The following is a 23,961-nucleotide window of genomic DNA, read 5'->3' on the forward strand; positions in this document are numbered from 1 at the left end:
AGGAATATCATTATAAGTTGTAATATGTGCACTGGTGAGTAATTTCCTTTATACTGCTTGTAAAAGGGATCTGTTCCTTAAGAAGCTGATGTGGGACACCCAAATAACAAAGATAGCTGAACCTAAAAGAAACCACCAGCTGAGCTAAATGGGACTTGCTGAGTCACTGTTAGAGATGACATCCCATGGATTAATTCTTGATTTACTTTGATAAGACAAAGCTTCATCCTGGAGTCAATAATTTTTTCCTGAGGTTGGCGAAGTCTTTTTTTTTTTTTTTTTTTATAATTTTAGTGGTCATTTTGCTTTATCGGCTAAGGTTGGGTTTAAGGTTAGGTTAAGGTTATGGTTAAAGTTTCTGCTGGGTGTAAGTCTATTATGGTTAAGATTAGGGAAAGGCTGTAGAGAATGGATGTAGTCAGTTAGATCAGTGGTTCTCAACAGGGTGAAGTGGTGAATTTGCCAGAAAAAAAATCTGAGATTACAAAGTCACAAATGTATGAGAAAAACTTGGAAAATTAGTTTTTCTTTCTTTGTTTATTTTGATTTTTTTCTCGCAAATTTGAGACTTCATAATCCCAAAACTTTCGTGTTTTGTCTCATAATTGTCAGTTTCTTCACATGAATTTACCAGATTAATCTCTGAGAATAATGAGTAGGCTATCTTTTTCTTGGTAAATTCACGACTTTAATTCTGAGTTTTTTTTCTCTGAATACTACCACATATTCCATAATCTTTCTCCCTACGCTGACCCCAATACGCCGTCGTAGATTGGGGGATAGTTGATTGAAAAAAAAATGTTTTTAAGTGGGTACATCATTGAAAAAAGTTTGACAGTCACTGAATTCGATTACTCCTTTCCTTTGCCATCGTAGTAAAAACATCGTACGGCGGACAGGAAGGAGCGCTCCGCAGTGTCCGGATGCGGACGTGGCACAGCGCTGCAGCAGTTCCGGTGGATGTCCGCTTCTCATACCAACGAAGGGATTAGCGAGAAACACCCCGGGACGACATCGGCGTAACAGTTTGTCGACCACCGGGTTTCAAACTCTGCTCTGAACAGGGGACAGCCTCGCTATTTACAACACTTTGGGGGGTATGTTTCGATATGAAACCAATGATGTGTGACATTCAAGCCGAGCTTTACGGGACCACCGGGATTTTGCTGCGCTGCTAATGCTAGCTAACGCCGCTAGCCGCCAGTCGCTCTGCGAGATAGCCGAAGCCCACTAAGTTGACTAGCATCTGCTAACTGCTAACTAGCTCCGGTGTGTGGATTTGGTCACAGCTGATTCAACAGCCGCTGCTGTCATCGTGATTGAGACTCAGTCCAGATGCTAGCATGTTGCTAGCTAGGCCCCAACAAGCAGACAGTCTGGAAAATCAATGATACTGCTATATGCGCATCGCCCTCTGGCTAGGCTAGTAGCATGTAGCATGCAGCTTGCGTTAGCCAGGTTCAGTGTTGTGAGGTTTTGGTTGACAGGTTAGCTTGCGGTAACGAGTTTGTTAGCATACTGTTAACGCTGCCCAGCTTTTGTCGTGGCTCTGCTTTCTATCAAGTTGACGTTGATCAGCGTAGTTAGTAGTACAGTGGCCTGTCTCAAGTTTCTTGCTATTGGGAGAATAACTTTCGTTGGTATGCGTCTGTGTTTGACAGAAACGGCTAAGGCAGAGGAAATGCTTTTAGCCAGCCATGTAACTAACTATCCAGAGGAGCAGATGTGGGTCAGTCAACAGGCCCGTCGTACTAATAGCTGCACGACTCCGGCGATTGTGTTTCTCGTCGTGGCACCTGCACTTCTGAATTATTCAAAGGCCCCTGCTCGCTTAGCCCGTGTTTGTCTGTCAGATGATACTCATCACACACACATATTGTCACAGAGGTTAGGCTAAACTTCAAGAGGCCAGTGTATTACCAACAGTTGGTCCACATCTGTTAGCCAGGATGTAATTGGCATAATCCTGCGCTGTAAAATAAGTTGATTGCCTTATCCAGTTACATTTTGGTACTTTGTCTAGTAGGCAAATGATCTGATGTGATGGCCCTCAGATGTTTATAATCCAAATCCAACAGAACGCTATTCCTAACCCCTGGTTCTAGTAGAAAGGACACTCAACAACAAGTAGGTATGATGGAGCACACAAAGATACGGTGAAAAACAGTGTGCATGGCTTATTTTTTGTTATGACACTCAACAACAAGGCTATATTTTTAAAATTGTACTGGATTTAAGCCTTTCTCTTTTTTACTTTGAAGTTGGAAATATGCATCCTCTGGGTTAACTGTTAACTTAGATGTCGAGTTAGTGTGGCGCTGACCCTTATTATGGCTCGGCTTGTGAGAAGTGCCACCATAGTTAGTGAGGTTAGGTGCAGTCTGAAGGTGTGGCCAAGTCAAACACTGAAAGCTAATAAAGGTGTTTCTCTGATCCAGGAAATATGAAGGATATAAGTATGGTTCACTGTCATGTCTGCTGAAACGTAATGAGGAGGCGAGCAGTGTGAAGACATTGTGTGTGCATTACTTTCTCCTTTGTTTGTTAGTTCAGGTGCATAAAAAGCCCAGCTCAATCTGGGTCATGTGTCTTCCTGTGACTGTCCTGATTTTTAGTGATGCCAAAGTTGACAACAGAAAAGACTGTAGTCTATAACCCATGGTCTACAGACTCTTTGCACAAAACTTGTTCCTAATATGAAAAGATGAAGTCAAAGACTTGGCGGCAAATGTGCTCTCTCAGATCTTGCAGTGTTTTAAAGTTCTGGTCATTGTCTTATAGCAGCATATTTTCCTGTTAGTGTGAACTGTGCTGTGTGGGCAGATTCTCCTCTCTGCTGGAGAGAAAGGCCTTCACTTCAGTCCCAGTGGGAACCTGGGACTATTGTAACAACCTTTCCTTTCATTATCATCACTACTCCCCCCAGGCTTTCATACAGAAATATCCATTCTCAGCTTGTTGACAGGCTTGGTCGCAAGTGATCATTTTGATTAACTCTTGATGATTGTGTCATTTTCTAATTCAGATTTAGGGATGTACTGAGGATGAATGTAAACCAGCAGACACCCATGGCGTCCCCGTACGGCCAGCCCCAGCCCGGCTACGGCCAGCCCAGCTATGCTCCTTTGGGTGGGGGGTACCCTGCCCCCTATGCGCCCTACAACGGCCCTGCGTCAGCTTACCAGCCCGGGGCTCCCCCACAAGGTAGAGTGCAGCTTCCGTCTATTTTTCCTCTGTGTTTTTGAATGTGTGTGTGAGAGAGAGTGAAAGAGGGAGGAACACACATCAGATTTGCCATGATGCTGTTCAAGCATTCACAAGACTGTAACCTTGAAATGTCCTACCCCTTTCCCTCTGTGTGAGCGCGCTTGCATGTGTGAGAAAGAGCACTGTGCCACTGCGGTTCCAGCTTTGGCATTGTCTTCATCTGAATCTCTCCTGCCCCCTCATTCCTTCACCTTGCTTTATGCGTTTCCCTCCATCTCTCTGTATTTGTCTTCTCTCCCTCTTTTCTTGTATTTCAGGTTACTCTCCTTATGCAAGCTTTCCCTCTAAGGCTGTGGCAGCCAATCCCGTCTCTGACCTGTCCTCTCCTCTTGACTTAGGTAACTGCCTTCTGTCTGTCTCTCTTCTTGCTCATTTCCCATTCCTACATGCTCTGTGATCACTGTTTTGGGTCAGAGAAAGGTGTGGGACTTACTTGGCCAAAAAGGTTCTGTCTCTAGGGCTGTCGCGATAATCGCAATATCGCAATACTCTGCTATTGGCAAACAACCACTGTGTTCATGTTTTTTGTTTTTTCATGAGGCGATGCCCTTCTTGTTTTACACTTCACTCCGTGTGTATTGAATGTTAAAAACCCTCCAGGGTCGCACCAGGTGACTGTGATAGCAAAAGTTACTTTTTTATAATATCTCCATAACAGATGTTTGTAGCAACTTACTTTAAAAACTGTCCGGCACGGCGTTATTCAGCCATTACAAGCCCTCACTAGTTCTTACAATCCAGCCTAGGGTTTGATACTCCCATCAAGGAAATATTGTGTTATTTTTGCACAATTTTGAAAATCATAACAATGATAATTTGGTGTTTTATGTAATTCTCTATTTAATGACTTTACAAACAGTTCTTTGCTGTTTTGGTGAGTGAAATTGCTGGTAGCCGTGTTGATTCTCCTCTCCAGTCACAAGCTGTGTTATTAGGTGGGTGACCGTGCGCAAACCATTGAAGAAACAGTTTCAAAATGGCATATCGACAAGTCACAAATATGATCGGAGAGGTCTGTGCTGTGTTCTGAGGATTTAGACATCTACTGCAACACAAAAGTGATCCTAAGAGTGTAAATAATGTGTCAAGATAGTTATCTGAAGCTTATTTAGTTAGGTAAAGACATGTTCCTACCTCTGTGCGCACTGTGACTATTCAAGCATGTGCTAATACCCTATACTGTGCTACTGAGCCACCCAAAATTGCTTCAGGGGAAATTCCTTCACCGCGACAGCCCTACCTGTCTCTTTAAGAGGACATTATTTTTGTCACCATGTGCTCTTCCTCACGAGCACTAGAATAAGATCAATCAAGCATGTCCCACACCACAGCAGCCAATCTGTTACTGACCTCAAACAGTCATTTTTCCTTTAATTGTTTATTACAGAATTGTGATATGAACTCTAAATCTGCAGCATTTACGCGTTGTACTAGGTCATGTATCATATTTTCCCTACACTGTTTCTCCTACCACTTACTGTGATACTATGTTGCTATTTTAGCATTTAGTTATAAAAGCAGAGTAGTATGTCTTACTTTTTCCTCATCTCTCTGAGCTTGGACATTTTGCTTTTGTTAACTGACAAATGGTTTAAAAAATGTATCGATTTCAAAGCTTTAAGTGTAAACACTGATCACAAGTTGACAGCCTAACAAATCCGACAGTGGAATATCCAGACTTACCGACCACAGACAAAAATTGTCAGATGTCTGGTGTTGATTTCAATCCCTGATCAGACCATTGGTCCCATGGTTCTGACTGACCCTCTTAACACACAGTCCTCGCTAGCCTGGTTTCAATATTTAGTCTGTCTTCCTAAACCCAGAGGGAGAATCCAGGAATGTAACCAGGTGGTGCTAAAATAGTGTCTGGGAACCACGGTGGCATATAGCCATGTTCAGCTGGCTGCACTAATCTCATCACTGTAGAAAGATGGATTTCAGAGAGATTCAGGATTATATTTTGCCGAAATGATTATGCCTATTGCAGGTATGCGTGTAATATTTTATCCTTCTTTCAGGTCCTGCCAGGGGCCCCCCTACCTCTGGGCCTCCTCCAGTCTCAGCGCCTCAGCCGTACTCTCAGTATAGCCAGGGGGATATGCAGAACGGACCCCCAACAATGACCCAGGCACCACCCAGGTAATTACTAATTAAAATCGTATTCATAAGGTGTGCAATGGGAAGATTGATTTACCCTGCAGAGTTCAAGGCTTAGAACGTCAGGAGACAATTTATTTTTGCTCTTTTTTGTGCGTTTTTGATCATATGCCTGCTGCATGTTTGCATGGATGGTTTGTATACGTGGGGTGTGCTCAAAGTGAGCATGTTTTGAGCTGTTTATTTGAATTCTGTTGTGTTTGTTCCTCTGGTTCACTTCATTTTGGCTGGCAACACCAGTTTTTCACCATATAACCAAACAGAGATGGCCCAAAAACAAACCGCGGTGTGGTTCATTAGGAATGTAGAAATGTTGAACGAACCAACTACAGAACACCCAAAAACATGAGGTTTTAAGAGTGCTGGGGGATGGACGTGACATCTGATAGCCAGCAGTTACTCATGCTTGGAAGGCTTAGCATAACAAAATGAACTGAAAGCAAACCACGGGCTCATATTCGGCTGTTTCTACATGTGCTTTTAACTGGTGTGAACCCCCTGAGAAGGGGAATGATTGCTAAGTGCAGACAGCTCCATCATGCATAGCTGAAGCTACAGGAACTAGAATCAGATTTGTTTTGATTCTCCCTCTTGCAAAAATCTGTAACCTTGCAGGATAACCATTCACCAAACCCGTCCAGTACACTAGCTGCTTTTGAGTCTGTCTTTTGTTTTCAAGTCCTGGTTCACTGGTAATTGGGCAAAAAGTACATAAACATAACAAAGTGATTTTTTCCACAAAGAATTGGAGTTGCACTTGCACCTGTAGCGTGGTTTAAGTACAGGTAGTTTCTGTGCCTGCCATGTTGAACGTTTGTGTTTTTTGCAGGCCTGCTGTGTCTCAGCCATACAACCCAGGGGGAGTGAACCTGTCCGGGCCACACCCTTCCTATCCCCAACAGTATGGGGCCCCACCCACCATGCAGCAAGTCACCAATCAGATGACCGGGATGCAGATCACCTCTGGTCCGCCTACCCCTGCTGGGCCAGGATATGGTAAGGGTTGAATGGATTATGCGTGATTGAAAAAGATTTTAATGAGCTCATAAAACATCAGCAAAGACAAACGCACTTTGAACTGAAGAAATTCTCCATGCTGATTTTCTGTCCCTCTCTCCTCAGTTCCACCTCACAGCTCGCAGCCTCCAATCAATGCTCCTTATTCAGCTGCACCTCCGCCCTCTTACACCCAGGCCCCTCCCCCCGCGCCCTCCGCCCCCACCCAGCCCCCACCTCCCAGTGAACCTGCACCTCCTCAGCAATACTATGGAGGCCCTCCTCCTTCACAGCAGCCGTTCGCCTCTTCTGCTCCCCCTACCTCTCAACAGCCATTCACCTCCTCTGCACCTCCTCCTCCCGCTCAGCAAACCTTTCCTCCCTCCTCCTTCTCTGGCCCTGTGCCTCCTCCCAGTCAAGCTCCCGCTCCGCCAATGTCCCAGCCACAGCAGTCCTTCCCCCCCACCCAGCCCCACTTCTCCTCAGCTCCTCCGCCTGTCAGCCAGCCTGCCTACACTTCTGGCCCGCCTCCGCCAGCTCAGGGCTCCTTCCCGCCTAGAGCTCCCCCTCCATCCTCTCAACCTGGACCCTTCCCTCCCTCCGGTCCTCCTCCCACCTCAGCTCCTGCTGGACAGTACCCAGGCCCGATGCCCCCCCAACCCCAACCCCAGCCCCCGCCCCCTTCAGCCCAGCCGTCTCCCTACCACTCTGGCCCCCCTCCTCCAAGAGCTCAGATGCCTCCTACCTCCATGGCCCAGACCAACCACCTGCCTCCAGGCCCACAAGGCCCGCCTGGTCCCCCTGGGCCTCTGCAGCAGCCCCCGCCTCAACCTGGCATGCAGGGAGGATACCCCCCTCAACAGAATGGTGAGGAAAGGATCAGAGCCGTGTTATTTCACTGCTGTCAATCGAAGGGAAAAGGCTCCATTTGCTCAGGGATTTTCTTGTGCTTTCCAGGTGCATTTGGGCAGGTGAGAGGCCCTCAGCCTGGCTATGCAGGCCCATATCCCGGGCAATCAAACTATGGAGCCCCAGCACCAGCCCCTGCTCCTGCTCCTCCAGCACAGAAAAGACTTGACCCAGATGCTATCCCCAGCCCGGTGAGACACACATACACACACACACACACACACACACACATACACATGCATACACTGTCACAATCTTATGATCTTGTTTTTATGACACAACACTGTTTACTCCCTGGTGCTAATTTGTTCCACATACCTCGTTTTGAGGCAGGGTACATGTGATGAAAGGTGATTTTTTGAGGCATATTTGTGTGTGTTGTTTAAAAATGTGATGCACATGATCTTGCATGCACCACAGCAGTCTAACAGTAATAATCTCTCTTGCAACATTCTGTAGCCTCCTGTATATGTAGAGCAGCTTAGCATGTGCATCAAACAGGCTATATGAGGCTAGAGCTATTTGTGCCTGTCATATAGTCTAAAGGAGGGCTGTCACTTCTTTTCCAAACGTCAAACTATCGATCGAGGCACAGTGTTGACTGACTGAACTGTGATGACGTGTTTGAATTTAAAATTGATATTAATTCAGGCATCTTCCTCCCTGTGTGCTCTCGCTGCACGTTTATTTATCTGTCCCTTCTCTTCCGCGCTGCTTCACTGCTGAGCACTCAGACTGCACACTGGGGCTGCACAAGTCATCCAAACTGATCAAATCTTATGGGCATAAAACCCGCTAGAGGGGTTCTATCCAACATTATGAATGCAAGGATGGCTGTCATCTTATCAGTCGTGACATTCTTTTGCCAGAAATGAGTGTGTTCCATAGATTGTAAAAACAAGTGCACGTTCATAATTGTACCAGTCTCTTGCCCTCTCTCTTGCTGTGTGTTGTCCAGAGGCAGTACACAGTCACAACTAAGCAAACCAATGACAGTAATTGTTTTGGGGTTGTTTGTGATTATGAAAAGGCATGGGGGAGTTTAAATTAGTTCAAACAAATTCTCTTTTACTTTAGATTCATTCAAACTTGATTTTGGGGGAAAAGTGACAGCCCTACTGTACCACTAATCAACACTACAGATCAGTTCCTGTCTTGACAACAACATAATGCTGGCTGCTACGCAGCACTAGCTGGCTGAGTTTTCTCTTCTCACAGTCTGTACCCTTTTTATCTTTCACTCTTTGTATGTGTTTATTTTTTATTTAATTCTGTTTTATTTTGCACATTTTGCTGGACAAACTCTTTTGAATGTAAAGCAAGCGTCTGACCTGCCGGCTGTGCAGAAATCAAGACATAGAATAGATCCAGACGCTATCCCCAGCCCAGTAAGTCTCCTGTGTGTCTGCCTTCTCCTTTGCTTCACCCAGTCCTTTCTGCTCTGTCACACTAACAGCTTCCACCTGCCTAACCCCAGCCTCTAACCTCCCAAAGCCAGCAGTATTCACCAGGGCTGGGAAATTACTCAAATTGTATTTTCAATTACGACTTTGATTTCCAACGACTATGAAAATAAGATAATTGACTTAACATGATAATTGCGCTGTATATCATTTCTCAATGATGCTCTTGTTTTGTCTTGTGTTATAATTCCAGCATACCCATTTCAGGAAAGTTCAGGAAATTAACTGTTAAACAGACGTTTTTTTTTAAAGTTCAATAAATGCATGATGTTTCCAAAGTCAGTGAATGCTTGTTAAATGATTATGATCTCAGTACTGACCATAAAATAATCGTAAGTCAAGTAATTATACTTGACTTGACTTGACTTAATCATTATTTCTGCCATAATTGAGCTTCCCTAGTATTCACATGGTCAAAGATCAGCTAGTGGTTAGGATTTCTGGTCCATTGTATATTACTGACCCCTCAAACACTTTTGCTAGTCTCTCTCCTATCCAGGGGGCACTGACAGATACTCTGGTACGCTGAGCTTACCATCTAATACAGTCATTTAGCAGCTGTATAGTCTGATATATTCCTGCAGTGATGCCACAATAAAATTAGCACACCGCCGTTAAAGCATTTACAATTTGCACTATTTCTGGTGCCATCTTTGTTGTTTGAGCTTGTAAATTAATGACAAACAAATTTAATAGGGCGAAAGCAGTCTAAAACACAAGCATTAGCTGTCACATCTCAATGTCAACCACCAAAAGTAAAAGACAAGGTGCTTCTTTTTAGATGTGAAGAGTCATAAAAGGAACATTGAATAAAAATTTGACACTGGATATAATATATTGACACAATTTTTCACATAGGCCTATCTCAAATTTACATTTGGCCCATATCTCTGGAACGGACCTTCCTAGTGACTTGAAAGCAAGGCTTACCAAGGTGGTGGTTTTGGGGGTCTCTGAACCTGCTGGTGTTTGTCCCATGTCTCCACGACCTTCTGCTCCAGAGATATAAAATTTTGACGATTTCAGATATTTTGAATTGACTTTCGGCTCATAAAAAAATACAGTAATGACGGTAAAGAGCTCAACTCTGTGGTAGGCATCACATAACAGAGGTATTGTGGTTATCGTCGCAGTCCTACCTGGGACACGTCTTTAACTAAAACACTAAAAACAGCAGATGTTTTAGATGTCAGTTTTTCTTTCACTGGACCTAAAAAATCTCTTCTGGTTAGGATTTGTAAGCCTATTAGTTGTGGGCCAAATCCATATTACTGCTCGTCCAACATTCTCAGTTTTAGCATCTTCATTGAGGTTCATCAGAAACTCGAGGCAGCCCTTCTGAGTTTTGGCAAACTTGTCGCGGGTACTTTTGTTTCCAGGGTTTGTCTTTCATCGGGATCCTCAGACAGCCGCCTCTCCACCCTCCCCCTTTGCCCTGCATGCCAGCCTGCAGTGTCTTGACTTACCCTCAGTTCCTTACATAAATGGCATGCATTGAGGAGTCTTGACTTTCTTCCAGGGGATGTGGTTTAGTTCTGCTTTCTGAGTCTTTGTCATCATGTACTTTAGCTGTGAATCTGCATATCTACATTATAAACACATCTGTACCGCATATCACCTGTGGTATGTCCTTCACCATAGCTAGACAAACTCTTGTAAAATTGTCCAAAGGTCTTAATGTGTTTTCAGTGTTTTTGTTTGAGAGTCCTGTCCTGCATGGGTGTTAGATTTTTGTATTTGAGACTTTGCAGTACACCTCAAAAAGTGTACTTAGTGATTGTTCGGATTCTTGCCCATATAGTGGTATTTGCTGCTCCATGCTCCAGTTTGGCCCATTTCACTGGAGTGTACAGCCCCAAAATGAATGAAGTAGATTGGGAAGGAAAACAACATTATTTTAAACAGTGACACAAAATTTAAAAATTATTTTGAAGGATGCACAACAACACAAAATGGGGTTGTTTTCGTTTTTCTATCTACTTCATTCATTTTGGAGCAGGTACAATCCTGGTGAAGCTTCCTTTCTCACAACAGGGACGGATTTAGCAGACAGAACTTGGTGGATGTATTACACTCGCATGGAGGAGCAAATACAATCATATGGACAAGAATCAGAACTATCCTTTTAAACGTGTTTATCCACACTGAAAACATCATGAAGACCTTTTCCCCCCTGCTCCTCTCCCTCCTAGATCCAGGTTATAGAGGACGACAAGGCTAAGAGCACTGAGCCATTCACTACGGGGGTCAGGGGTCAGGCCCCGCCCCTCGTCACCACCAACTTCCAGGTCAAAGATCAAGGTAGGCTCCTGTGTATCTGAAAAGATTTGTATTGCTTACTCTCTCTGTATCCAATGACAAATCTGATTGCAGCCCTTTTAATGAAACCGTTTTGTCAGATCTTTCCAGGGGGAGGAGGAGCGTTACTGATTAACTTAACTCACCCAAATTTTTATAACTGATCGAAATACAGTGGTCCCTCATTTATTGCGGGAGTTACGTTCTAAAAATAACCCGCAATAGGCGAAATCCGCGAAGTAGTCAGCTTTATTTTTTACAATTATTCTAGATGTTTTAAGGCTGTAAAACCCCCTCACTACACACTTTATACACTTTTCTCAGACAGGCATGAACATTTTCTCACTTTTCTCTCTTGTTTAAACTCTCAAAGTCCAAACCTTAGAAAAGAAAAATAGAAAAATAAGTCCAGCATTATAGAATGAACGCATTCTGTACTGTACAGTAAACACAGCACGAAGGAGATTGATTGACAGTGGTCTACAGTCCTTTAGCCAATCAGGACGCAGAACGCAATGCGCTGTTAAAAAAAAAAAAAAAAAAAAAAAACATGCAAAATTGCACTAAAAAAATCGCGAAGCTGCGAGGCCGCGAAAGGTGAACCGCGTTATAGCAAGGGACCACTGTATACAAACCTGCAAGAGAAATACATGTCAATAATGTTGTGATGGTTTTATGAAATAGTGGGAGTGGTATAATTATTTTGTGTGTGTGTGTGTGTGTGCCCGTGCAGGGAATGCCAGCCCCAGGTTTATCCGCTGCACAGCCTACAACATGCCCTGCACGTCAGACATGGCCAAGCAGTCTCAGGTGCCGCTGGCCGCCGTTATCAAGCCCCTCGCCACGCTGCCACCAGACGAGGTGAGAGAAACATACAGGCCACCATCCATCTGCCTCCGAGGCTTTACTAACACAAGTTACTTTGCAGGACATTCCTGGTGTGTAAAGTCATTTTCACAGGACATGCTTTAGGTGAAAACATGAAATTATTGGAAACCTTTTAGAAAGCAAGCGAGATAGATCCTCTGAAGTCACGAAAAGGCTTTGTAAGGCAGCAGAAACCCTTGAATATTTAGCTTCTTGCCTTCATCTTCATCTGTGTGTCATACAGTGCAGTTGTACAGTATATACTGCACATTTTAGTAACAGTTGTCACCCAGAGCCTGATGCCAGAGAGATTAGTTTTTAGGACAATGTCTGATATGCAGTTGTTATCAGAGGATGTCTGTAATGTCAATGGGATAATCTGTCTCAAAATGGGAGTGGCCATGTGACCTTGTTTGACGTGTAAACAGAATCCATCCAGACCGCTCTAGATTTTCCTGACAGAATTTTTCCCGAGACAAATCGCTTTAAGTAAAGGAGGGAGGATCTCAATCGATGTGGGTGTGGCACTGAAATTGCAGGCATGTTTTGGTAGTGATTATATTGCCTGTTGAAGTGCTCCTGTCCCAAAAGGGCTTGTCATATCCAGGGACCACCACATCTCATATCCAGATCTTGCTTTTCTAACATTAAAACCTTTTTTTTCATCAGACCCCTCCATACTTGGTGGACCATGGGGAGGGCGGTCCAATCCGTTGTAACCGCTGCAAGGCCTACATGTGCCCTTACATGCAGTTCATAGAGGGAGGACGGCGCTTCCAGTGCGGGTTCTGCAGCTGCGTCACAGAGGGTTAGTTTGTGTGTCTGTCCACAGATCAAAACCTAAACCAAACACATGATGAAAAAAATAATAGCTGGGGAGTTGGAAGATGTTGCAGTTTTTTTTCCTTCTCACCATCTTAACATTCTCCATCTCCCCCTCCTGCTGGTTTCCCACAGTGCCTCCCCATTACTTCCAGCATCTGGACCACACTGGGAAGAGGGTGGACTGCTATGACCGACCAGAGCTTTCACTTGGCAGTTATGAGTTCTTGGCCACCGTTGACTACTGTAAGGTAAGATTGGGACTGATGGGACCCTACAGGGTGAACAAATGAATGCTCCCTGGCCCTGCTGTGTTTGAGCCCATAAAACTGAAGTTTAAATTCTACTAGAGATTCCAATGGTACCTCTTTCTGTCTCTCTCTCCTGTAAGTTTCTGCTCTGTTGACTCTTTGCCAGCAGAAACTTTTATAAATCCGTCCAAGAAACACAAGTTTATTTTTTTAGAGTCATTTTAGTCCCATAATACTGCTTACTGGATGTTTTCATTTAAATTCTAGACAGAGTGCAGGAACAAGGGCATCCAGCACTGATCATCATAATTCAAAGTTGGTTAAATTATTCATTTTGCCCATTCCAACATTTAGTTGCGCAGTAAATGACTGTCCCAATCCTGTCAGTATGTTTTATTCTTCAGCTTTATTTATACATGACTTGAGTGTCTAGCAGCACAGCCATTAAAGTGGATGCTGAGTACATCTGGCACATTATCCTTGAGATTGTCAGCACACATAAGCGGGCTGCCTAAGTGTCCAAGGCTGGAACAACACTCGGATGTTTGGAATACAGCATGGTGTTTCCCTGTGTCTGTCTCCAACAGAATAACAAGCTTCCTCAGCCTCCTGCCTTCATCTTCCTTATCGACGTGTCCTACAACGCCGTCAAGAGCGGCATGGTCAGCATTGTCTGCCAGGAACTCAAGACACTGCTAGACTACCTGCCCAGGTAAATACACACAAACACACACACGGACAGAAAGGAAGGAAGGAGGCAAGGAGAAAGGAAGGACAGATCAAGGGAGTGGAAGGAGAAAGGATAGATGAAGGGAAAAACATGAAGGGAATTGAGGAGGAAAAGGATGGAAGGAAAGAAATGAGAAGGAAGAAGAGCAGAGGAAAGAAGGCATAAGGAGAAAAGAGGAAAGAAGAAAGGTAGGGAGGAGATGAGTGAGGGAGAGAGTTAAAGAGCAAATCTGAAATGTCCTCATATTAAAGTTTCAAACAAGTACAGTACAACAATAACACGTGTTAAGTGATAAACACACAAGCTGACCTTCCAACTCAGGCTAGACAATGCAAACTCAGCCTTTTTCCCCATCTCGTCTGTATTTGTGTGTTTAGGGAGAACCCAGATGTGGACTCTGTGGTGCGGGTGGGCTTCGTCACCTACAACAAGGTGTTACACTTCTACAACGTCAAGTCAAGCCTGGCCCAGCCCCAGATGCTGGTGGTGTCGGACGTCTCAGACATGTTTGTGCCCCTGCTCGATGGTTTCCTGGTCAACGTTAACGAGAGCCGGATGGTCATCGAGAGGTGAGATAGCATCAAGCACACACGTCCACAACAGGTATGCAAGGTCCAGATTGATGACACACCATTGTTTGTGTTTTTCAGTTTGCTGGATCAGATCCCAGAGATGTTTGCAGATACCCGGGAGACGGAGACGGTGTTTGGACCCGTCATACAGGCAGGACTGGAGGCGCTCAAGGTAACAACCTCCTTATAAATATTATCAAAATCTGTGGTGAAGCGTTGTTCAGCCCCGCTACACACATGAAAGTGTATTTTGTAGTCCAGGGTCCACATGTCCATGAATAAAGGAGGTCAGTAAATTTCCAGACCCTAGACAAGTAAAGCCGTTCCAAGTTTTGGAAAATCTGATCAAAGCAGTATCATCTCTATTAATCACTGACTGACCAGATGGAGCCAAGGTTGTGGCACTTTTGGCTTTCCATTGTTTGTGTTCATACATCAGTGTGTCTCGGTCTGGTGAAGGGAATGGAAAATACCTTATTATGCCACTGCAAACCAATAGTATCCACATTTTTGGTAAAACCAATTGCAGATTATTGCACAAAATATTGCTTCACCTGGAAAGTAAAAAAAAAAAAAAAAAACTTCTACAGAGGCATATTCACACCACTGGAATCACAAACTTTCACATATCACAACATATAATGTTGCAATATATTTTTTCAGTGGCAACTTTTGGGTTTTACCTGTCAAACAAATAAAGTACATTTTGCTCAGGCTGAAGATGTTCCACTGTTAAACAATCTTTAGCCATAGAGTAATTATGGCCAAGTTGACAGTAATTGTGCAGACAGTAACAGCATCCTTTGAATTAAACAACCATCAAATGGAGCCAAAGTAAGAGATCTGGAGAATGAGTGGACTTTTGTGACTAAAAACAGTAAAGGTACCCGAGACTGCAAACATAAAGAAGACAACTTTATATTTGCAGTCTTTTTGCATCGTCCTTAGTGACTGTCATTGTTCGTCAGAGACATGGCTGAAGATCAGCATGTTGCTGCGTGTCTTTTCCAGGCTGCAGACTGTGCAGGGAAGCTGTTTATATTTCACACCTCTCTGCCCATTGCTGAGGCTCCTGGCAAACTGAAGAACAGAGAGGACAAGAAGCTTATCGGCACAGACAAGGAGAAGGTACACTCCAGTAGAAAAAGATGAATATCTGTTTGCACTTCTTTTATAGGATGCTGTGTGATTTTTAAATATTTATCTGACATTTCCCCTTACTAATTACTCACAAAAACAATGACATCAGTAGCAACTTTACTGCATTTTCATGGATGCTTATTGTAAGACATGGGAAAACTTACGTTGTACCTGTCAAACAAATGAAGAAATTTTATTCACAGTTAGTGATTTTACACTGTAAAATGAGATCTCCTTTTGAAAATTTCAACCTCTGCTATTTACACAAAAATGATACTCACTGTGTAGTGTTACCTAACTTAATAGCCATGTGGAGATGTTAACTCATAAAATAGTATTCAGGAGAATCTATATTAAGCTGCATTTCTGAAATAAGGAAAGAGTCCTTGTCTTTCTCCATCTCTCTCCTTGTTGTCTTTAGTCTCTATTCCAGCCCCAGGTGGGTTTCTACGGCAGCCTGGCTAAGGAGTGTGTCGCCCAGGGGTGCTGTGTGGACCTCTTCCTCTTCCCCAACCAGTATGTGGACGTGGCCACACTGGGGGTCGTCCCTGTTTCCACTGGGGGCTCCATCTACAAATACACCTATTTCCAGGTGAAGAAAAACACTCACTCAGCCTAATTTTAAATCTTGTCTTGTTGCCCCGGTGTTTCCTATATATGGATTATACCTGGGCAGCACAACCAAGGGAATTTTGTTTGAGATGTATTTTGAGTGTTAGCATTTCTTGTCAGCATAATTTATATAAAAAAAACACAAAGATTGAATGCTTTCTAGCTCTGAAAGCATGTTGTTGAATTACAACAGCCATAATTCATTGTGCCTTTGACGCAGCACAAAACAGTCGGTGCGTTTTCTAGTGGCGGCGTGTGTAACTGCGTGTGTGCCAACACAAACAGAACAGAGGTCAGTTTGAGTCGGCACAGACACCAGGCAGAAACATTGCACATTGATGATCTTGATCTTGTACACTGAGGAGGAAGCTCATGATGTATTTTCTTCACAAATCAAGTGATGATCAGATGGAGGCATTGTTAGTCAGCTGATGATGGAGTCACGTTAGCTAATGTCAGCCATATAGCAAATACTTCATGGGGTAAGCATAAAGTGAACTCAGTGTTCATTAAATTGTAGTCAATATGCACAGTGGACTGGGTGAAAGTAAATATCACAGTATCTTTGACCGAACACCTCAGTGTCAACATTGTGGCGATACTGTAGGGAAGACTATTCCTGCTTTTCTAAGATATTTGCACACCATGAGATTTCTGATGAACAGTTATTAGTAATATGGATAGGATGACCAAGCAGGTGGAGGCAAAAAATGAAACAGCTACAATTTTCTAATAAGTTCAGAAATCACATACCTTTACTGTACTTGAGCTTTTAAAACTGGGAAAAAGATAGCAGTCATGATACATTCCAATATTGTGAATCAAAAATAGCAGATGATATTTAGTGTCATATCACAATATAGCACCCAGCTGTAATACACACCATTTAAAAACTAAATCTGCCTTTACTTAAATAGGTTGAATTCTTTCTCCTCTGGTCTCTCTCACTCATGCTTCCACACGGACGCCTAACATGTTTGGCTTTGGATTGTGTGGGACATTTGTCCGTCTCCGTCTAACTTGTGTGTGTCATATTTTGTTTGTTGGATTGTGTGTTTGATGAATTCCAGGCTCAGACGGACCGAGAGCGCTTCCTGAACGACCTCCGACGAAACGTTCAGAAAAAAGTTGGCTTCGATGCGGTCATGAGGGTGCGCACCAGCACAGGTGAGACTGCGCTGACACATCATCAAAGCACACACACACACACACTCAGACATCCATAATAAGACCCTTCCTGTTGCACCTCCTGCTCTTCCTCTCAGGTATCCGAGCGACAGACTTCTTCGGCTCTTTCTACATGAGCAACACCACAGACGTGGAGCTGGCGGGGCTGGACTGTGACAAGACCATCACCGTCGAGTTCAGACACGACGATAAGCTCAGCGAGGAGACGGGAGCACTCATGCAGGTGTGTGTTTTTCTCTGTGCAAATATCCTGGAAGGGGATTTCGTTCTTCCTTTTTACAAGTGTCAGTTTAATGGCAGCAAATAGCTCAGGCTCTAATTGTTATAAGGACCATAGCAGTGATATTGCATGTTTAGCATAATATTCTACAAAATGTATAGGCCAATATTTCACAGTTCTGCTGAGCTTTTTCCCAAAGCAAGCAGTTGCATTCAGCAGTTCATTTTTCCTACCTTTTATCCAGCCGTTAGTTTCCATTCCTTCCCTACGACATGCAAATGAACTTTCAGAGTCTTCAAACTTTCTTAACGCCAGTATTCCGTCACTATAAAAGTCATCCACATTAGTTTTCCTAATAGCAGCAGCGCTGTTGTTTTGATGATTTTTTTGAAATTTGGGTGGAGTGAAATGGTCCCACCGCCAGGGAAAATAGGGAAAATAGTCCCTGGGGAGCCGTTTGCTTTGTTAGCCACAGAAGGAGAACATTATAAGGTGGGTGTTTCAACCAAAAAATCCATTTTGAAAAATTTAGATTATATGTTGTTAAATCTTAAGTATCACCACATGTTTTGCAAAACGGTTTGTTGTGACATAAAGTGTGGGTAGATTGTATTAAATGGGCCAAACGTGCAAAATCTGTGGTACGGTCCTGTTTTTAACGTAGACAAAAAACAAGACAAAAAGAAATGTTACCTGTCACCGAACATGGTGGAAATGTCAATGAATTTACCTGGAATACATTAATCAAATGTGTTAGTTTAGCAAGATAATTATGTATACTGAATTGGTTCTTACATTGAGAATTTAAAAATGACACAAAGGGGGTTTCACTCTTTTTCTGACATTTCTTAAGGCAGGAATCATTCTCAACATTTGAAAGTTCTTTGTCTTGAGTATGAACACATCTGGGACCAGTTTATTTGTGTGTTTATCAGTTTATGTGTGTGTGTGTGTGTTTACCTGCAGTGTGCGGTGCTGTACACCAGCTGCAGTGGCCAAAGGCGTCTGCGTATCCACAACATGGCCGTCAACTGCTGCTCTCAGCTGGCTGACCTCTACCGCAACTGTGAGACTGACACCATCATCAATTTCTTCTCTAAATACGGTGAGGATCCGCTCACACAGCACAATGGCTTCCAAATGCAAAGCCGACACCCTTCTGAAAGGAATATGATTCAAAGCCGGGTCACGCAGGTTAATGGAGGACTGTGGGAGAGTGGGCAACACAAGTTTACACATTCATCAGGCTCTGGACTTCATATCAGTAACTTAACCTGCAGTGAGAACAATGTGTTTAGTGGAATGCAGCTAACAGGAGCATTATCCCAGTGTATACGGAGCATTCACATTTACTCTTGAGTGCTGAGCAGCTAAACTTGTCTCACACTGCAATGTGTCAGAAACCTTTATACTAACACATGCAAGTATGGAGCTAATTGAAAGTTGCATTTCACTGTCATTTTCACAACAGGAGGCACTGTCAGTGTTGCTGTCTACTGGTCTGTGTAATTACACATAGCAGGCATGATGATGAGCACATCAGGGGCAGCATTAGAGAACTTTTTGGATTAGTTTGACTAACTTCTTATTTTACAGTATGCATCAAGAAATAATAATAGTAATAGTAATAATAATAGCAGTACTAGTAATAATAATCTTTATTTAAAAGGCACTTTTCAAAATCCATATTACAAAGTGCTTCACAAAGTCTCATGGTCTATGTTCTACAAAGGCATCATAAAATAAAATGAGCATAAACTCTTCAGGTTTAATATAAAAAATATAAAAGGCAGTTCAAAGACAATTAAAACTCAGTTAAAATTGGGAAAGGCTCTCCAAGACACTGCCCTGCTCATTGTAATAGGACCTTATTATGTATAAGGGGTGTCGTTTCATTAGTCATTCTTGTGTGTGTGTGTGTGTGTGTGTGTGTGTGTGTGTGTGTGTGTGTGTGTGTGTGATGCAGCATTCCGCAGCGTCCTGACCAGCCCCACTAAGACGGTGAGAGACAGCCTGGTCAACCAGTGTGCGCAGATACTAGCCTGCTACCGCAAGAACTGTGCCAGCCCCTCGTCTGCCGGCCAGGTAGACACACACACACACACACACACACACACACACACACACACACACACATCATCTCCTCTTGGCCACTGTTACTGAAAGGAATGCCTCGTTATTGACACAAGAAAAACTACACTGTGTGCACACCACTGTGCACATACAGAATTATCTAATGCTTGGAAACATTTTGTATTCCACAGAAGCGCTACATACACACAAACATAACACATTCCCTTATCAAGATTTTTTTTATCTGCATTAGCATCTGTTTTCTGCTCATATGAGGTTTTCTTAGATTTTAGATAGCTGCTCATGTGCTTTCATTTCCTGCTCTTTGTGTTGCACCGGTCATAAGCACACATCCTGAGGTGTGTGTTTTGGTGTGTAAGTCGCTGACTGTGCGTGTGTGCCGTGCAGCTGATCCTGCCGGAGTGTATGAAGCTGTTGCCGGTGTATCTGAACTGCGTGCTGAAGAGCGACGTGCTGCTGCCGGGTGCCGACGTGTCGTTGGATGACCGGGCTTACCTGAGGCAGCTGATCAGCTGCATGGACGTCACAGAGAGCCACGTCTTCTTCTACCCACGCCTGCTGCCGCTGGTCAGAGCCCAAAGCCCTCTGCTGTCTTCTCATGGTTTATTACACATCACATTTTTAGAGATGGAACACTAGTTTTTAGCTCTCGCCTGAGTCCATGTTTTTCCTGCTATCTCTTCACGGTAGTTAGTTCAGCTAGGATCACTGGAAGTGCAAATCACACTTGCACTCTCCACTGTCCCAACAGTGTGAAAGAGAAAGGACTGTTTGGACATTACATGGTAGCTCGGCTCAAACAAGTGTCTCCACAGTTTTTCAGGCTCACACCTCACTGGAATGCTTTAGAGACATAAGTATATCCACGTGTTCGGTCAAGACAGGGTCAGAGTGTTATAAAAAAAAAAAAAAAAAATTTTTTTTGACCAACATGCTTGCATTTATGAAACATGAAAAACACACTTTTACTCATGAGTGTTTGTTTACACATGAAGAAATACTTATCTCATTGTTCATTGTGCCAAAATATCAGTTTCTCAAATTTCACTGAAAGTTATAACTGAAGAACTTGTAAATGTGCAGTCATATTTTCTAATAGGCACTGATTTTAATTTAAACAAGTCAGTTTAGCACTCCGATCCATATTTATACAAAAGATAAATGGTTGACTGCAGTTATTTGTGTGGCAAATAATCATCAGCTAAAATGTCCTAACTGGCACAGCCCTGATAAAGAGCTAACTGTAGGAGGTGCATATCAAATGACGCTATCAGAGAAGCAGTTTTTTCCTCAAACTGTTTGCGTAGTAGTATAGATGCCGAGAAAGTTGCATCGTGTGACACTTTTCCTCGTCCCTGGCTCTCCAGATGAAGTTGGAAGGCGATGCTTTGCCGGTGGCAGTGAGGGACTCAGAGGAGCGGCTCTCTAAAGGCGGAGTTTACCTCCTGGAGACGGGGCTTCACCTCTTCCTCTGGGTGGGAGCCAACGCCCAACAGGAGCTGCTGATTAATGTCTTCGGCACACCAAGCTTCAGCCAGATAGACCCCAACATGGTGAGAGAAAACAAATCTGACACCCGCTTGTATGTGCTGACCTCAGCTGATTGAACCACTGACCAGCTGAAGCCTCATTTGCTGTTTATACAAGAGAAGACACTGCAACTTCTCATGTTAGAGTTTATTAAGGAAATGGGGATATTAATTGGGAATAACTGTGTTTGCAAGTCTGAGATCAGCTTTTTGTAGCCAACTCTGTCATCGCTTGTTCTTGTTTTGTAGAAGAAGACTAAGTTTTAATGTGGTTTCCCAGACACATGGATTAATTATTCTTGACTATTTAATTGATGCTGTATTAATAAGCCCACTGTGTTTTTACGTAACTTATTTGTGAGTGTAAATGTCAGTCATCCAGAAGCCTGTCTGATCTGCAGTATTGAGGAGTGTTTCTGTGGGGTTGTCAGGGTTTCTGCTCTTTTCTGAATGTATTTGCTGCGTTGTGTTTCAGACGAGTCTGCCCGTGCTGGACAACCCCTTCTCCCAGAGACTCCGAGAGATCATCGACTCCTTCAGAGCACAGCGATCACGATACATGAAGGTCAGAGCTTTTTTTTTTTTTTTTTTTTTTTTTTAAACTCATCCATACTCTCTTAATCTCTATCTTTTTACCTTTTTTATTTTTCAGTTTCTCATGTTTTGTCTAACTCTGTGCCCCCTGCCTCTCCCTCGTCATTTGTAGCTGATGGTGGTGAAACAGGAAGACAAAGCCGAGCTGATATTCAGGCACTTCCTGGTTGAGGACAAGAGCGCCAGCGGGGGAGCGTCATACGTGGACTTCTTGTGTCACATGCATAAGGAGATCCGCCAGCTTCTCAGCTAGGCCCCCCTTCCCCTCCCCTCCCCTCCCCCTTCCCATATTTGACCCCTCTGACCCCTGTCACTTTTCACCTTTCCCTCTGAAAGCGCTTTATCTTTTTGTTTTCTTTTTTCTTTCTTTTTCTTTCTTTTTTTTTTTAAACCTAATAAACTAAACCTCCCCTCGCTCTCCCTGTCAGCCAAGGGCCAGAGACGTATACACAGCCAGCTGGCAGATCTTGTCATGTCTGTGTGTGTGTGTGTCTGTGTGTGTGTGTGTGTGTTGTGAGAAAGAGAGAATCTGATGTTCATAGAGCTCTACTCTGCCTCAAATCTTAACGCTCCAACACAGCAGGAGCTAAATAATTGAGGGAGGGTAGTGTATATACACAAGCGAATATTTGTGTATGCAACTGAGTGAGTGAGTGTATGAGTGAATGAGTGAGGGAGGCGGCTGATGGTGATTGTAGTCGGTGTACTGTCTGTAACACTAGCACTGAAAGGCTGTTCTGGGTGCATTAATGACCCTCTGATAGCAAACTCAACTCTTTTTGTATGATTGAAACCCAGTAGAGCGAAGGATAACTACATAACAAGACATATATGAAATGAAATAAATGCTGTTCTTTTCCATCTAGAATTATTTTTCTATGTCTTTTCTGCTTTTGCCATGGCCTTAGAAACCCCACCTGATCCTGCATCACTCATCCATAATGTATATATGATTTCATTCCCAGATGTGACATTTTTGTCATCCACTCTATTATTTTCTGGTGTGTCTGTGGGTGTTGGCCTCGGATTTTACGGTGCAGATACCCAGCGATCGACTGCTGGGTTATTAAAGAAAACATACAAGGTGTATCGTTAAAGGACCATATCAGTGATTTTTCATGTTTGGTGTAACATCTTATCTAAAATTAGTCTCCTGGAAATGCTTACTTTACACAGCCAATCATCTGTTTCATGGTTAATGAATGTTGATGACTTTGTTAGCCGCAGCATCAGAACATTATAAGATGGTTGTTTCAACCAAAAATTCAAGTTTGAAAATAGAGGCATTTTTATTATATTTTGTTAAATCTTTAGTACCCCCATACAATTTGCAAAGTTGTTTGTTACGATGTAAAATGTAGTTAAATTGTATTTAATGGGGCCAAACATTCAAAATCACTGGTATAGTGAGTACTTTAAATCGAAACTGTGGCTTCAGTGCCCATAAACATCCTGAAAATAACATCAGTAAGGGGCAAGTGGCTGCTGTGACTGTAGCTGCCCTCATCAGTAATTGATATAATCCAGATTTTTAAAAAAAATCAGCTTCAGTTGAGTCTTGTTGGTTGATGTTGACATCTGGCTCAAGCACTGCCTCAAATCTTTTATCACTGATGGACCAGATGTGCACTTTGAATTGCTCTCATGATCCTGTTATGAGAGGAAATTTTGATTAATTAAAAGTCTATGCACCACTAAACAAGACCAGGGCAAAAAAAAAAAAAAGATTAAGTAGGGGTATGCATTTTTGATCTCTGTTGGGAAGCTCTCCTCAGGATTAGTTTCAGTGGATAATTGTGTTTCTAAGGGTGTTTAACATTTCAAGGGATGTATAGAGCTTTACATCAGTCGAAGGATGTGGCAAAAATTGAAATGAGATTGAAAGGAGCAGAGACAGCAGATAGATGGATGAGTGAGTTCCCTTTTAGCAAAACCGATGGGTTGTCTCCACAATGAAGACGTTTGATGCATAAATCAAGTATATAATGTGTATATAATTTAAAAACAAAAAACTCCATTTTGAAGGCCTGCATGAACAGCTGTGTTTGGTCAATTGGTTCCTTTCTTTGTCACAAAAACAGCATAAACAAAAATCATGGCATTCACTCAAAAAGGAAAGGCTTCAACAGGCTTTTTGGGGTGTGTGTATGTGTGCATATATCTGTGTGCATGTCTGTATGTGTGTCTTAGTGAGAGGGAGGCATGTGTGTGTGTGTGTGTGTGTGTGTGTGTGTGAATGTGGGGATGGT

At 43.1% G+C, this 23,961-nt stretch overlaps 1 protein-coding gene across 6 annotated transcripts; it reads left to right on the forward strand.

Annotated features, from left to right (window-relative positions):
* Window positions 1–929: 929 nt before the first annotated feature.
* Window positions 930–23,437, forward strand: sec24c (SEC24 homolog C, COPII coat complex component). Of its 6 annotated transcripts, none has more exons than XM_030077239.1 (25): window positions 930–1,097; window positions 3,026–3,204; window positions 3,525–3,605; window positions 5,289–5,409; window positions 6,257–6,423; window positions 6,550–7,290; window positions 7,381–7,523; window positions 8,652–8,720; window positions 10,988–11,096; window positions 11,827–11,954; window positions 12,630–12,768; window positions 12,918–13,033; window positions 13,621–13,745; window positions 14,141–14,332; window positions 14,414–14,507; window positions 15,347–15,463; window positions 15,897–16,067; window positions 17,158–17,254; window positions 17,353–17,498; window positions 18,462–18,600; window positions 19,462–19,580; window positions 19,977–20,156; window positions 20,957–21,142; window positions 21,594–21,683; window positions 21,825–21,965. In XM_030077239.1, exons 2-25 carry the CDS (start codon window positions 3,045–3,047, stop codon window positions 21,963–21,965), a joined length of 3,771 nt encoding a protein of 1,256 aa, XP_029933099.1. In that variant the 5' UTR covers window positions 930–1,097; window positions 3,026–3,044. The 6 variants fall into 6 exon arrangements, with proteins under 6 accessions (XP_029933099.1, XP_029933100.1, XP_029933101.1 ...); XM_030077240.1 differs by having other exon boundaries at window positions 930–1,094; window positions 3,024–3,204; XM_030077241.1 differs by lacking the exon at window positions 8,652–8,720 and having other exon boundaries at window positions 931–1,097; window positions 21,825–23,437.
* Window positions 23,438–23,961: the final 524 nt, after the last annotated feature.

The sequence above is a fragment of the Myripristis murdjan genome, chromosome 19, assembly GCF_902150065.1.
Source record: "Myripristis murdjan chromosome 19, fMyrMur1.1, whole genome shotgun sequence".
Taxonomy (NCBI): domain Eukaryota; kingdom Metazoa; phylum Chordata; class Actinopteri; order Holocentriformes; family Holocentridae; genus Myripristis; species Myripristis murdjan.

Bases quoted from the DNA above. Each gene is read 5' to 3' on its own strand.
- sec24c (XM_030077239.1), top strand. From the start codon at position 3,045: ATGAATGTAAACCAGCAGACACCCATGGCGTCCCCGTACGGCCAGCCC. The intron at 7,524-8,651 runs GTGAGACACACA...TTGAATGTAAAG, and splicing joins CAGATGCTATCCCCAGCCCG to CAAGCGTCTGACCTGCCGGC. The intron at 21,684-21,824 runs GTCAGAGCTTTT...CGTCATTTGTAG, and splicing joins AGCGATCACGATACATGAAG to CTGATGGTGGTGAAACAGGA.